This window comes from Erythranthe guttata, chromosome 2, assembly GCF_056151865.1.
Source record: "Erythranthe guttata isolate IM_541 chromosome 2, IM_541, whole genome shotgun sequence".
NCBI classification, from domain to species: Eukaryota; Viridiplantae; Streptophyta; class Magnoliopsida; order Lamiales; family Phrymaceae; genus Erythranthe; species Erythranthe guttata.
The window spans coordinates 13,662,528-13,676,905 of record NC_142534.1 but is presented as its reverse complement, the minus strand read 5'-3'; the positions used below and the strand labels follow the sequence as shown (position 1 = coordinate 13,676,905).

General features: G+C 33.4%; 2 protein-coding genes across 2 annotated transcripts; one reads left to right on the top strand and one right to left on the bottom strand.

Moving 5' to 3' along the window:
- Positions 1–307: 307 nt before the first annotated feature.
- Positions 308–2,127, top strand: LOC105957035 (uncharacterized). The gene is made up of 2 exons (XM_012980947.2): positions 308–414; positions 1,450–2,127. Exon 2 carries the CDS (start codon positions 1,451–1,453, stop codon positions 1,829–1,831), a length of 381 nt encoding a protein of 126 aa, XP_012836401.2. The 5' UTR covers positions 308–414; position 1,450; the 3' UTR covers positions 1,832–2,127.
- Positions 2,128–2,301: 174 nt separating this feature from the next.
- On the bottom strand, positions 2,302–11,599 carry CHR24 (chromatin remodeling 24). Its single transcript, XM_012980944.2, has 26 exons — positions 11,262–11,599; positions 11,053–11,145; positions 10,862–10,954; positions 10,282–10,386; positions 10,073–10,177; positions 9,820–9,936; positions 8,838–9,724; positions 8,613–8,743; positions 8,461–8,515; positions 7,774–7,899; positions 7,524–7,631; positions 7,342–7,397; positions 7,165–7,255; positions 6,932–7,054; positions 6,745–6,822; positions 5,985–6,191; positions 5,825–5,896; positions 5,206–5,286; positions 4,999–5,117; positions 4,607–4,718; positions 4,400–4,468; positions 3,930–4,024; positions 3,615–3,743; positions 3,245–3,310; positions 3,019–3,145; positions 2,302–2,665 (listed from the first exon to the last, which is right to left on the bottom strand). The coding sequence occupies exons 1-26, from the start codon at positions 11,365–11,367 to the stop codon at positions 2,543–2,545; spliced, it is 3,474 nt and encodes a 1,157-aa protein (XP_012836398.2). The 5' UTR covers positions 11,368–11,599; the 3' UTR covers positions 2,302–2,542.
- Between the last annotated feature and the right edge of the window lie 2,779 nt (positions 11,600–14,378).

The window sequence follows — 14,378 nt, the reverse complement described above, 5'->3', positions numbered from 1 at the left end:
AAACTGTTTTTTTGCACAAAACAAATACAAACTAGAGAACATTTCACGGAATTTAGAAGATTTTGTTGGATTTAACATCGTAATGAGGGACATGTAAAAAAATTTATAGTTAAATAGTCGTTGTAATTACATAAACAGAAGGAGGTTTTTTGATAATTTGATTTTACCCGGTGACAGTGTCCGTAATTTACCCTAATTTATAAGATACAACTCTAAATCATTCCTTAAAACCAACAAAAAAACATGCCACACAATTTAAAACCCTTTGTAATAAGCCAATTAATGTTGACATTCCTTTTGGTTTCTGAATAATTGCAAAACCCTTTTTTTCTAAAATTGTAAATCGTTTTGTAAAACCCTCCTCTTCGGCAAACTCTTCACCATTTTCGTTTTACAATCAGATTCTCAATCCAGGTACTCATCTCTGCTCTTTCGTTCATCACTCCCGCTGTGATTTATGTTTTGATTTTTGGGTTTTGAATTTTGGGTTTTTATTTTGACGCTATTGAACCAAGCTTGAAGATCTTATGCTGATTTGACCCAATTCTTTCAATTTAAGTTTTGGGTTTTTGTGTGCTGATTTTGTAAACTTGACTCATGTGATTTTGATTCTTGATTTCATTTTTATGTTTATATGGGAAGCAATAGAGCTCAAAATTGAGCATAGGGTGATTGATTAATGTACAAGGAAGTTGAGCCCAATGTATGTTGTTTGATATTTTAGCTAAGTGCTAGAGACTCGGATCGCTCGTTTTTACGTACGCCATTATGATATAGTAATTCATTGGCCCCCGTTCTCCATTCGGGTGTGCATAATTTTCATTTTTATTTTGGGAAAATGGTGTTTTGAATTTTGATAGAAGATAATTTATACTGTATGTCGAAGTCGTAGCAGCCGTGGCAGTCGATTCTTTTCCAAATGTGATGGGAGAAAAGTACTTTGGAGAGAAGAAATTTGAAAATTAAATTGTTGTAGAGAGAGAGAGAGCCACTTTTGTTTTTGTTTTTCTATTTTGTTCGAAAGATTTCGTTTTGGAAGAATAATGGAAAGAATTTGAGAAAAGGGCCAAACGAAGCCTATATTTACCAGATTATCACAGCAAGTCCCCTTGATGAATTAATGAGCAATTGACGGAAATTTTCGGTATTAATATGTTTTAGTCAGTCGTGTTTCATTTTGTATTAGAACATAATTTATGCATGTGTGTGTGTGTGTGTGTGCGCGCGCGCGCGCGCGCACTGTAATATTTCGATGTTTTGAGATGGCTGTGATAAAGCTATTACGGTCATTGATGTGTGTACGCAAGAACTATAGTTTGTCGACAATTAGTTCATATTGTAGATATTTATTGCTGTTGTTATTTGATTATTTTTTCGTAAGTTTACATCTATATAAAATATACAAATAAAAAAAGTTTTTTTTTTTTTTTTAATATGACGGGACAAAAGAATGTCGAACGAGGGCAAAGCAGAAGATATCAGTCCTTTACAAAGTGGCGATGGGCAGCAAGAAAGAAGCCAGGTGGCGGCTGCCCATTGGGGAGGTCCAATAGGAGAGCAGTATAGGAAAATGAAAGAGCATGCAGAAACTTACCCTTACGTTTGGGGTTCATATATACTTGTGTACGGTGGATTTGGCCTTTGGTTGACCTACAGATGGAGAAAGCTCCGTAAAACTGAAGACAGAGTTCGAGGTCTACAAGAAAGACTACGTAGACTCGTCGAGGCTGAGAAATCGACTAGCTCTGCTACAGTTACAGAGCAGTCACCAAACTCTGCGTCACTGACAGACAAGCTGCCTTCTTCGTCTGCTGATAAAGCCACGAAATAGTTAACGGTTATATACTAATGCTAAAGATTATTACGTCACTTCGGGAGATTTTGTTTTGCAGAGGCTGTTTGCTCGAATGCTTTTTTGTAGTTGGCAGAAGCTTTAAGTTTAATGAAAATGAATTGTGTTATCTCACGGTCGAAATATTTCGACTTCGTTTTTTTTTCTGCTCTAATTGTCTTTCGTACGGTACACGTTGAAGACTAGCTTACGCAATTAAGGTTTATTGTTGACAAGAGTATTTTGTAGATGATTTGTTTTCAAATAGTAAATACTTTTGCTGAGGAGTTCATTTCTAATATTTTTTACTACATATTTTTTTTATAGGAATTCAAATTATTATTTTTTCGATTAACTAAAATTACAGAATCGTCGAATGATTAATATTATTGACCTCATAATGCACCACTAACTTTTCTTTCAATCTTGCGGAAATTATACCAAGTGTAATAAACATTTGGCGATTGACATTCAAACGACAATCGGAAATACTTTTTAGAAATTTGTGATCGAGTTTTTCACAATTTTGAGCACAAAACTATTTTGAGGTCAATACATATTGTTTTCTAATTCCGAATATCAGCTCTCGAAACAATAACAAAACCTTATATTAGGAGATCAGATTTCCAGGGAAATCATACTTAAATGATAACAATAAATCGCCCAACGAGAAACTTGAGAGGTTTAGGATATAGCACAATCCGCGTGTATCTACAACTCGATAACATCGTCCTCGTTTCCTTTTGTAATGTTCAACTGATCAAGCTGAACGTACAATGCAGCTATTTGCCTGTGTATTTTTTCTCCTTTATCAGGTAGCCTTGAGACTGCAACCTGTATAAGAATCATATAATGCATGAGCATCATCAAATCCCGACGTAAATTTATTAGGTACAGCGAAAATACATTGCCTCATATTAGTTTACATCTGTGTTATTCTCACATCAGTCGTATATTCTTTTTTTTTTTTTCTTATTTGACAACATATGAATATGAATATTTCCCGATTGATATTCACGAGCTACGAAAAATTATACGAACTTTCCAGATTAGTGTAACTCACATGAATAGCACAAATCATATGTTGAAAGGAGCAAAAAAAATCCAAACTTCAAACAGTAACTCAGCGGCTTTCATGAATACTAATTCAGTAAGTTTGAAAAATTCATCAATCTGAAAATGCTTACCGTATTAAAGATGTCGGATAAGCGATTAATTCTCTCTCGGATTTCCTCTGCTGATGGTTCTTTAACATCGGGACTTGAATTCCTCTGAAATCTCTTTACATCCTTGGGGTTGTATGCGTATTGCGCCCTGTATAAAGAAATTAAATTATTATCACATGAACAATCAATCATTAACAAATTATGGTCAAGAATGACGAATATATTTTTTCTTTATCAACAACAATACCCATCAACATTACGCTCCACATATGGTCGTGTAGATGCATTCCCTACGAATGTACTCCCTTTTAACCTGTAGACGGAACGAGGGGAGTAAGTATTTCTTTTTCTTACAAAGATATAGACAGACAATACATATAAACGCAGTGTTTACATTTTTCCAGAAATCAGTAGCAGGAGACACAAATTCAAGATTATAATTTCGGTGAAGGAGATAAGGGCCACCTATCCAGTTATTTATGCATTGTTGCAGAAAGAAAAAACCCATAAAAAAAGAGGAAGCTGAGATACGTTTCACTAAGAAAGATCCGTTTCTTTTACTTTCTGTCGTGGGAGAACAAAGGGAATTGAACACATGCGACTAATACAAGACTCACTTTTCTTGTTCGTCCTCTATTTCAATAGTTTGTACAGGCGCTGCCTTCGAAAATAGCAGACTATGCTGGCTAACTCCGGCAATGTTGAGAGTTTGAAGGAACTCTACATGTGCTTTGAGCGACGGTTCCCTGCGGATAAAATGGTAACTATTAGAATCTCTAAGTTAGAGTTACAAAACGAAAGTGTAAGAATTCAATCTTTAACAATAATGCACTAGCAAATCAATTAATATATGTTGGAAATACGGAAGTAAAACATAATTATGCACGCCACGCTTGTTTAATGAATGAAATACGTTTGTAACAAACTCATACATTATATGCTGTTCATCATGCTCTTCAAGCAACTGTTGTTGAGTGAGAGAAATATCAAATCCTTGTTTGGGCAAATTGAAAAGATCCTTGAGGTCCTGAAAAGTTGAACACGAAAACACAACAATGGCCTCAATAAAGTGATAACAAGAATATACTTTATATCACCAGCCAAATATGAATGTCTTATTAATTTGGATTGGGGGTGGGCATTCACTACCCTCAGATAAAATATGATTGGAAATGGGTATTCGGGTGGTATTGTGATTACCCGGTTACATAGCTTCAGTTCGGTTATTGGAAAGCAACTTTCCTATCAAATAAGCTTTCAGGCAACCAACTACTTTAATTAAAAAAAAAAATCCTATTTTCTTCCTAAACCCCTAATATGTGCATCAGACTACAACTACAACAAGTTTCTCCCCTAAGCCCCTGACTGAAAAAGCGCATAAACATTTAATTTTAAAGAATACCTGTTGGCTGAAATAACGAATCTGTTCTTTATGTTCAGTTGCACTTCTGAATAATCCTCCTTTGAATACCTGGAACAAAGGTATAAAAAAAATTGCATATACAGCTAAAAGTAAGAACTCCCTTCAAAATAAATAAAAACCCGAATGCAAAAAAAAAATGTGCCAAAAGATGAAAATGTGTGATAATGAATGTTAGAATTTGCCAACCTGCTTTCTATAAATTTTCTCCTCCACGGTGCCACATGTCATCAGTCTGTAAACGACAACATCCTTCTTTTGTCCAATCCGGTATGCACGATCTACACTCTGACTGTCAGTGCTGCAAAAGTTGTAAACAAACTTAACAACGCAAAATAATTCAAAATAACTCTTGTGGTTGGAGCAAAGGCAACAAAATATCTTATCAATGACAAACATCGTATGGTGAAAAATCATGAGAAAAACAATACAAAAATACTACAGATGTAAGTTCAAGAGAATAATTATCCAAAAAGAAAACTGGAATGAAGAATAATTGGTTCCATGTTTTATTTGAAGAAATTAATATTTTCAATAAATGAATCACAAATAAAAATGTAAAAAAAATTAAGAAAACAAACCTCGGATTCCAAGCAGGGTCAACCACAATTACACGATCGGCGTTGGTTAGTGTAAGGCCCAATCCACCAACTTGGGAAGTCAAGAGAAAAATTGGCGCTCCACGGCCCTCTTGGAAATCCTTAAGAAAAATGAAATAAATGTATCAAAAATATTGTTTCTTTACATGATTTCTTTCATTTATATTAAATAAGAAGAAGAAATAAAACCTTGACGATTTTAGCTCTATCAGCAATTTTGGTAGTCCCATCTATACGCATGTACTTGTATTGATTGGCCATCAATGATTCCTGAGTAACAAGATATAGTTTGAATAATGAGTTTCCACTAAATCAAAAGAAAAGTCGTGATGCGTGTTCTGATGGCAAATGTGGGAGAAGAAAATACAAGAGAGTAAGAACTCAAGTGTTAAATGAAAATTATGATAAATCCTAGTTAAGTGAATAACCTGCATAAAAGGAAAGGCTTCATAAAATTCTCATTCTATCTAAGCATCAAATTTCTCTTGAACACCACAGTAACTTAAATATTAACCTGCTACTAGAAAGTGAACCTCAGATTTCCGCAGAATATATTAGGGTAGAAAATTGATTTTTCAAACCCTGTTTTGGATTAAATTGTGATTTTGACAAGATAGCTATAATATCATGTTATGTGTTTAACGATAAAAGATGTGTCTAGTTTCCACATATCAGCACCTGCTTTGATGAATTTCTTGCAGTAACATTATATCATTATGACGAGAAACGCAAACTGCAAATTATAGATGAGCTTGCTTTAATGAAGCACATAATGAACAGAATGTCAAACATCTAATACTAGACTAACCTGAATTATATTAAGCATCTTCCGAGTTTGTGAAAATATAAGCACGTTGTGTCCCTTTGGAACTAAATCAGCCTGTAACAAAAAGATTGACATATGGTGTGAATTTTACCATGCAAAAATAGAAATACATTACGCATAGTTGTTCAATGAAGGGCCTTACCAGTAAAGATAATATAAACGATAATTTGCAAGAGATATCATGATTATCAACAATGTCAAATCTCTCAGCAACATCTGCCAAATGCATTGCCAATTTTTCGGCGACACGTTGATCGTCCTGGTTCACACTTGAATCCAACCCTTCTAGAACATCTTCAGCAGCTCTTTTTGTCAATAGAAGTGGATGATCACATATTTTTTTCAAGATCTGTTAACAAAAGAAGAATCAGTCTTTCTAGATAACAGGTTGCGCATAGAGTGCCAAATGCTGAAAAGAGGGATTACGTTTTCGAGCACAATCTAATTAAATAGATTAATTGTTTGTCAACATTCACTAGATAGATAGCTTTAAGACGTTATTAATTGTTTGTCAACATTCCATCAGGATAAAATATAGGTGTATTCATTCATATCTGGACTGCATGAAGATATTAACTACCCTGTTCTTTCTTGAGCCAAGAAATTGTCAAATATAGACAGATACAACAGAAACGCAGATGAAACTTCAAGAAGATAAATAGCATGCTCTATTATGGAACACTCTTGTGGATAGCATGATGACAAAGACGACAGTCTAGAAATCAACGAATACAAATAGTTTGTTGGTTAAGACGGACTTGATAACATGGCAGATAAAGCACATATTAAATAGATAGTTAAACAACCATTTCATAAACTTATGTTATGTCAAAAAAACTTTCGACAGAGGTTAATGGATATAAACTAAAATCGCAAAGAAAATAATAGTTTATGCATATTACCGTAATTGCAGCAAGAGGCGAACCATCACAAGCTGAGATCACAATCTCACTGTTTAAAAAAGCTGCGTAAAGTTGACGCTGGATTCATGACGAAAAAAAATATACACTCTTTAAGTTAATTCTTCTAAAAAATAAAAAGGTTATGGTAATTGAAAATATGAGGGAATAGAATGTATTGAACATATACCTGGCATTGAGTTAATCGTAGCCATACAATAATCTCATTCTTCTTGGACAGTGAGGTACTATCCTGAAATACTTCGCTTTTCATTCGTCTCAAAAAATATGGTTGAATGCAGTCTCTCAGGTTCTATCAACATAAGAGTCAATTAGATATAGTTGACATGCCAAATAAAGGATATATTCAATCAAGTTGACAAGACATTTAACAGGTTAAAAACTAAAATTGTGAACAATCACCTTTGCAACAGATGAACCAATACGCTTTTCCCTATCAGAGGCATTTTTCTCGTTTCCTCTATTAATGAAGTGCTCATATTTTTCCTTAAACCTAAAATGAATAATAGGATAAAAGCATCAACTTATGCCACAGTAACTTGACAAATATATGGAATTTGAGCTTGGTGGATAGATTACTCTTTCTTGTCGCCTAGCAGCTCAGGACAACAGAAACTAAACAAGGCCCAAAGTTCCTACAGAGAGAGAGAGAAGCAGTGCCATTAATATTCAATTTTTCCACTGATTCTTGTATGCAAAAAATAAATACATAGGAAAATAAACATTGTAAATAAAAATACAAAGTGGCAAACCATTATTACCTTTAAATTGTTCTGGAGTGGAGTGCCACTGATAATGATGCGATGAGCACAAGGTATCTGAAGCAACGACTTTGCCCTTTGTGTACTTGGATTTTTTATAAGATGGCCCTAAAAATTTAATTAATTTTAAACCTTAAAAGTTAATAAAATCGAGCAAGTCAGTGCATGGAGGAGACATATTGCATAGAGAGAACTAAAGAAAAAATATAATTGTTAGTCTTGAATGTATAATTAAGAAATATAGATTTACTTCATCAAGAATCATATAATCCCATCTCATTTCATCTTCTCCATCATCGCAGTAACGATGATCTCCACACAAGGCTTTTGTATTGTTCCGCACAATATCGTATGTTGTTAGAAGAATACCTTTGTCCTGTGAGAAGAGAAAATATTCAGTACAAAAAAAGTGAGAAACGATGTTACAGGACGAAAAAAGGCAATCTAGAGTCATTGCACTAATCTTCACTCGAGTATTTGCACTGCAAAAATACAGCAATTGATGTGCAATGGGAATATACAGCAGAGACAAGGAAGTTAAGAAACCATGTCGAATAAAAAATGGGTCTACCTTTTGCATTTCTTGATCTTCCTGCATGAAGATATACTTAAACATAGGACCATACTTTTTTCCTAAAGTCATTTCACATAATAAGAGTGACGCAACAGCTACAGACTACGAGCTCGGTTTATGTTAAACGTCTACTAAGTGCAAGAGTTGATAAGTTATTAGATCTTATTTTAGAGATTAGATGTTGAAGTGTTGGATATGGAGTTGAAAACCTGTATTTAGATTTTATAAGTTTTTAAATAGTTATTTCTTATATTTTTCTTATATAAAGTATATTAAAATATTTTCATAAATATTGTAAACTCATCTAGCTTGAAATAAAAAATTTAGTATGTAATTTATAAACAAAAGTAAAAATGAAAATACCTGAAGTACATACTGCAGCTCATAGTGTCGTAATTTTGCGCAAGTTGAAAAATACCTGAAAATAGAAAGAAAACGTTAAGACTCTGATAAGCATCATATCATAAGTTCACATTTACAGAAATTCAGAGAGTAAAATCAATAGAATGACATACTCTCTCGTCTTATCGGAGAGCCCAACTGTTGACAGCTCATTTGTCCAATGGGTTAATAGTGTTTTTGGGGCAACAATCAACACCCTCCGAGTCAAATTGGAATGGAACAGTCCAGCTAAAAAGCTACAAATCTGAGAAGAAAAAAATCATAGAGGTCAATCGTATACAAGGTCATTATAGAAACTATTAAAACAATTAACAATAAAATTTATTTACTTTTTTTACCTGCATTGTCTTGCCAAGGCCCATATCATCACCCAAAATTCCACCTTTACCCATACAATGAAGAGACCAAAGCCACTTTAAGCCTTCGCGCTGATGTGGATACAACATTTTTGCCATTTTAGCAGATAACCTGTATATTCCCTTCAGACCACTCAACGTGAAATCCTCTACATCACCATCCACTATGCTGACATCATCAGCTTCGTCATCGTCAGACACTTCAATGAACTTCCCTTGCTTCCCGTCCACTCGTTCACTCAAAAATGCATAATTGTCAGAATTGCAATCTTTCTCTTGTCTTTTATAATTGTAAGCTTTAGATTCTTTTGCAGGCTCTGGCTTTACATGTGCCTTCATAAATTTATTATCTTTAAACCCTCGAGAGTTATCCATGGTTCTGTTGGCCTTACCAAAAAAACCATCATCCTTTACATCAGCATTGCGATTCTTTTTCTGTGGCAGTTCATTGGTAACCGCACCTCCAAATTTCGACTTTGTTGTCTCTGTTAAAGAATCGGACGAAAGCAGAAATGAAGTAGCGGAAGCAGCTTGATATTCAGGCGATCCCTCGTTTATGGTCACGTCATACAGTTTACTTCTTACTGGCTCCTGCAACTCGACTTTCTTGGGTAGCTTTTTCTTCTCAATGGACAGAATCTCAAACCTCGAGCTCAAATCATTCAGTATGTCTCTGATTTCATTTCCTTTACTCTCGCATGATTTGTTCGCTTGAAAAGGCGAATCGAAATCCGAAATGCCATCTGGTTTTGGCTCTTCCTCTCTTGTCAAATTCTTTCCTGCCTCAGCATCACTGTCTGCTATTTTGCAGAGGCGACGTCTGCCTTTAATTCTCACCTTTGTTTGCCTTTCTTCTCCTGCAATTGTTTCTACATTGACAAAGTCCATGAATATTAAATATATTAAAGATTCGTGCATCTTATAATGATAGATATGCGGGATAACAGGAAGAGTCAGCAAATACCTGGGAAACTAGAACCAAATTCAGTAATACTAGATACTGAAGATGTTTCCTTGGCAGTATTAACTTCTTCAGGTATTTTTCCACTCTCTTGCTCAATATGCTCATGTTCGAAACCAACTGATCAATTCATTGACATATTAAACCATCTTAGAAAAAGTAAGAATAGATAGTTCTGAAAACAATACAAGGGAAAGAGAGACGTAAGGACCGGAGTATGTCTGTTCAATAGAATAGAAAATTGCAGGTTCTATACCTGGGAGATTGGCATCATATTCAGATGAGTCATAAATAGTTGGATTTATCTCAGAATAATTGTCATCTTCTTTAGCAGTATTTCCTCTTTCATGCGGTTCAGAGGCTTTCAATACATTTGTCAGAAAAAAAATTATTAGTTTATCTTAAACAAATGTAAGGAACAGGATATGCCTGTTCAACTAAATTAGAAAATCGCAGATTCTATACCTGGAAAATTGATATTATATTCATATGAGCCAGAAGTAGTTGGATTTGTCTCAGACGAACTGCCGCCTTCTTTAGCAGTCTTTCCACTTTCATGTGGTTCAGCGGCTTTCAGTACATTTGTGAAAAACCAAAAAATTATTAGCTTATATTAAACAATAAATAAATAAATTATGTAGCAGATATCAGAGTAAGGGATTAAAGTAATTAAACACTGACACAGGAGGAATACAGAGAGTACAATTAAATGTATAAGAATATCATTTTCTCGAATATTGACAGAAGTTTCAGTAGTGAACCTCGATAAATACGCAATAATCCACAGAGCAGATACACACTGAATACCCTCAAGACTACAATTTCATGTATGTTTATGTTCGTAATTTTATCCTCAGAAAAAATGGCTTCTACAGATAACTATGGTCAACCCATATTTTGTAAGTAAGTCTACTTTGTAGAACAAGATTACTAATCTATAAAAAGGTGTGTAACAAAAGATAGAAATAAAAGTCACTACACTCAAGTTTCTTTACACGCAATTACGCAGGGCCAAAGAAAACTACAGAGAGGTCAGAATACATACCAAGAACGGAAGAAGGGGAATCAAAGTCGGAAAAGCCACCATACAAGCACGGAGATGATTCCTTAAGCTTTGACACAGGCTCTTCATCATTCACTTGCCATGCATCAATTTTAATACAAAAAAAGATATCTCATTTTCCTCAAACAAAAACGAAATTATTAATTTAAATATATACAAGGAAACAAAAATACCTTGAACAGGCGGAGAAGGAGTACCGAAGTCAAATCGGGGAACATCGTCAAATCTCTCATTGGGCTTTACCGTTGATTGGATTACATCATCGACTAAGGTTTCCAAAAATCAAACCACAAAAAATAAAAATAAAAATTAGGGCAAGGATAAACTCACGTGTATAACTACAGATATGCATATTTAAACATGTGAAATTATAAAAATTTACCTGGTTTTGGTTTGGGTTGATTAGGTTGAGAAGCAGAGAGGTCGACAAGATATCGGCTGTGAAGCTGATTGAGGCTCATCGCCGGCTTCCTATGGCCGTCCGCCATTGACGATCTTCTGGTATTGTCAGAGTGGATTTTGGACGAGGGTTTGTTCTTCACTTCCCGCTTTAGAGTGGAAATTTGAAATTTGGTAAATGAGAGAGAGAGAGAGAGAAGAAATCAGAGTTCTTATTGGGGTCTGTGTATTGAGGGGGTGTTTGGTTTCGAGGGTGAAGATAAACGGAGTTTTGGAAATAATTGGAATGGAAGAGGAAATAATTAAGATTTGTTGTTCCTCAAAATCTGAAAATAATTAAGATTTTAATTTTAATGACCGTTGGGAAAAAAGTTTAAGCTTTTTCAAAAACTTTCCCTAAAATAATTCAAACATTTTATTCAACTTCTACGGTAAAAAAAATATATATATCATTTTTCTCAACATTTTTGTTAGGGTAAATTACGGCCAAGGTCAAATTAAAAAAAAAAAATTCCTCATGTTTGGATAATTACAACCACCCCTCAATTATGAATCTTCTTACACGTTCATCATTGCGGTGTCAAATTCAGTTGAATCTTCTACATTACGTGGAATATTTTCCAATTTGTACTCGTTTTACCCCATTCGAGCTCTAAATTTTAAAACAAGATGATTATAAGATGTGTCTCTTGGTTTGTAAATATCAGATTGTGGTGCATCAGAAACTGCGTTTTTTACACAAAATGAGTACAAACTAGAGAACATTCCACGGAATTTAGAATATTATGTTGAATTTGACACTATAAGGGTGAACGTATAAGAAGACTTATTAGTTGAGAGATGTGATTGTAATTATCCAAACGAGGGGGGTTTCTTAATTTAACCTTACCTCGTGGATGGCCGTAATTTATCCTTAAAAGAAACTACATACACTTGAAGTGCATTGCCTAAACTCTGTCCCGGTGCAAATAGTCCGTAAACTGAAAAAATTTTGTGATAAAAAAATATTAATTAATTCGTCTCAATTCAATCCCACTAGTCCGTTAAGCAGATCTGACCCAATAAAAGCCCATAAATGGACACAAAGCTCGCATAAAGGGGCCGCCGACGAGAATCTTCCAACGAAGTACTTGCGAGCAACTCTTACGAACAAGTCAAGAGAGGGATAACCTCCTTAGTCAGCTACAATTAACCGAGACACTTGCTCGCCTGGGCGATGTGACATCATTTAATGCACGTCCCATTGGCTGACAGGTTCAGAGAATGTTTGCTACTTTCGGCAAGTGCGGCTATTCAAATATTCACCTAACACGACAAAGTAAATACAATTGAAAGATAATTTTGCATTCATATATTTTTTTGTCCAGAAGTGATTGGATAGGGTTTAACTGAATTGAGGAAGAAATTGATGTCCGAACATTTTCCTATAAATACCAGATATCATGGGCCATACGAGGTAAGAAACCTACAACTCAAGAACTTATAATTAAACGGGAGAATTTTGTTAAGAAAATTACTGACTTGGGCGTCGGAGTGCTAACGGCATGTTAAGTAAATAACAGGTTAAATATGTATATTAGTAATTTCTCGACCAACCCACTTCTAGTATTTCACCCGTGCGTTGCACGGAGGTGAGTTTCAAAATGAGAAAAATAAACTTATGTAAACGACTATCTCTTTATCACAATACCAATTCAAGTAAAACAAAATGGAAGGAAATAAAAAACATAAACTTTATCTCTTAATTTAGAGTTGTAACATATGAAATTAAGTTAAATATTACAAATAAGAAAACATGAGGCGCGCAAAGCACGATATTAAGATTAAGTAAATCATTTAAAACATATGGTATAACTCTATTTCTTGGATTGCAATCTACTACACTATGTGAGTCTTCTGCAAAATAACTAAGGTAACAACAAACACGGTAGCGGAGAAGTAACACAATAGATATTCAAATAACCAGCAAGTTTATCACTAATGGCGTTCAATTAGTGATGCACATTACTCAAACAACAATAAAACTTATAAATATTGCAAAAGAGATATGATGTATACGCCACTACCAGTACTGATACCAATATTGATACCAATACGGATACCAATACTAATACCAATATTGTTACCAATAGTGATATTAATTCAATTAATACTGGTACTCATACTAATACTGATACTGATATTAATACTAATACTAATACTAATACTAATACTAATACTCATACTAATACTAATACTAATACTAATACTAATACTAATACTAATACTAATACTAATACTAATACTAATACTAATACTAATACTAATACTAATACTAATACTAATATTAATACTAATGTTAATACTAATAGTGGTACTAATACTAATATTGGTTCTAATACTGGTACTAATATATACTAATACTAATACTAATAATAATACTGATACTAATGCTAATACTAATACTAATACTAATACTAATACTAATACTAATACTAATACTAATACTAATACTAATACTAATGCTAATACTAATACTAATACTAATACTAATATTAATATTGGTACTAATATTGATACTAATACAAATATTAATACTAATACTGGTAATAATAATAATACACATACACGTACCAATACTAATACTAATACTAATAATAAAACTAATACTAATACTAATATTGATATTGATAATAATACTAATACTAAGAATAAGAATAATATTGATAGTAATACTAATAATAATATTGATACTTACATTGATATTAATACTAATATTAATACTAATACTAATACTAATACTAATACTAATACTAATACTAATACTAATACTAATACTAATACTAATACTAATACTAAGACTGCTATTGATACTAATACTAATAATGATATTGATACTTATAGTGATACGAATAGTGATATTGATACCAATAGTAATACTCATACTAATTATTAAGACTAATACTGATACTAATAACAATAATAATTTTGATACTGATACTAATACTTATACTCATACTGATACTCATAGTAATATTATATTAATACTAATATTAATACTGATACTGATATTGACACTAATATTGATACTCATAGCAATATTAATATTAATACTAATACT

Coding starts and splice junctions, on each gene's coding strand:
- LOC105957035 (XM_012980947.2), top strand. CDS start 1,451: ATGTCGAACGAGGGCAAAGCAGAAGATATCAGTCCTTTACAAAGTGGC.
- CHR24 (XM_012980944.2), bottom strand. CDS start 11,367: ATGGCGGACGGCCATAGGAAGCCGGCGATGAGCCTCAATCAGCTTCAC. Junction 11,146..11,261: donor TCAACCCAAACCAAAACCAG/GTAAATTTTTAT, acceptor TGGAAACCTTAG/TCGATGATGTAATCCAATCA. Junction 5,287..5,824: donor AGATGCTTAATATAATTCAG/GTTAGTCTAGTA, acceptor CTTGTTACTCAG/GAATCATTGATGGCCAATCA.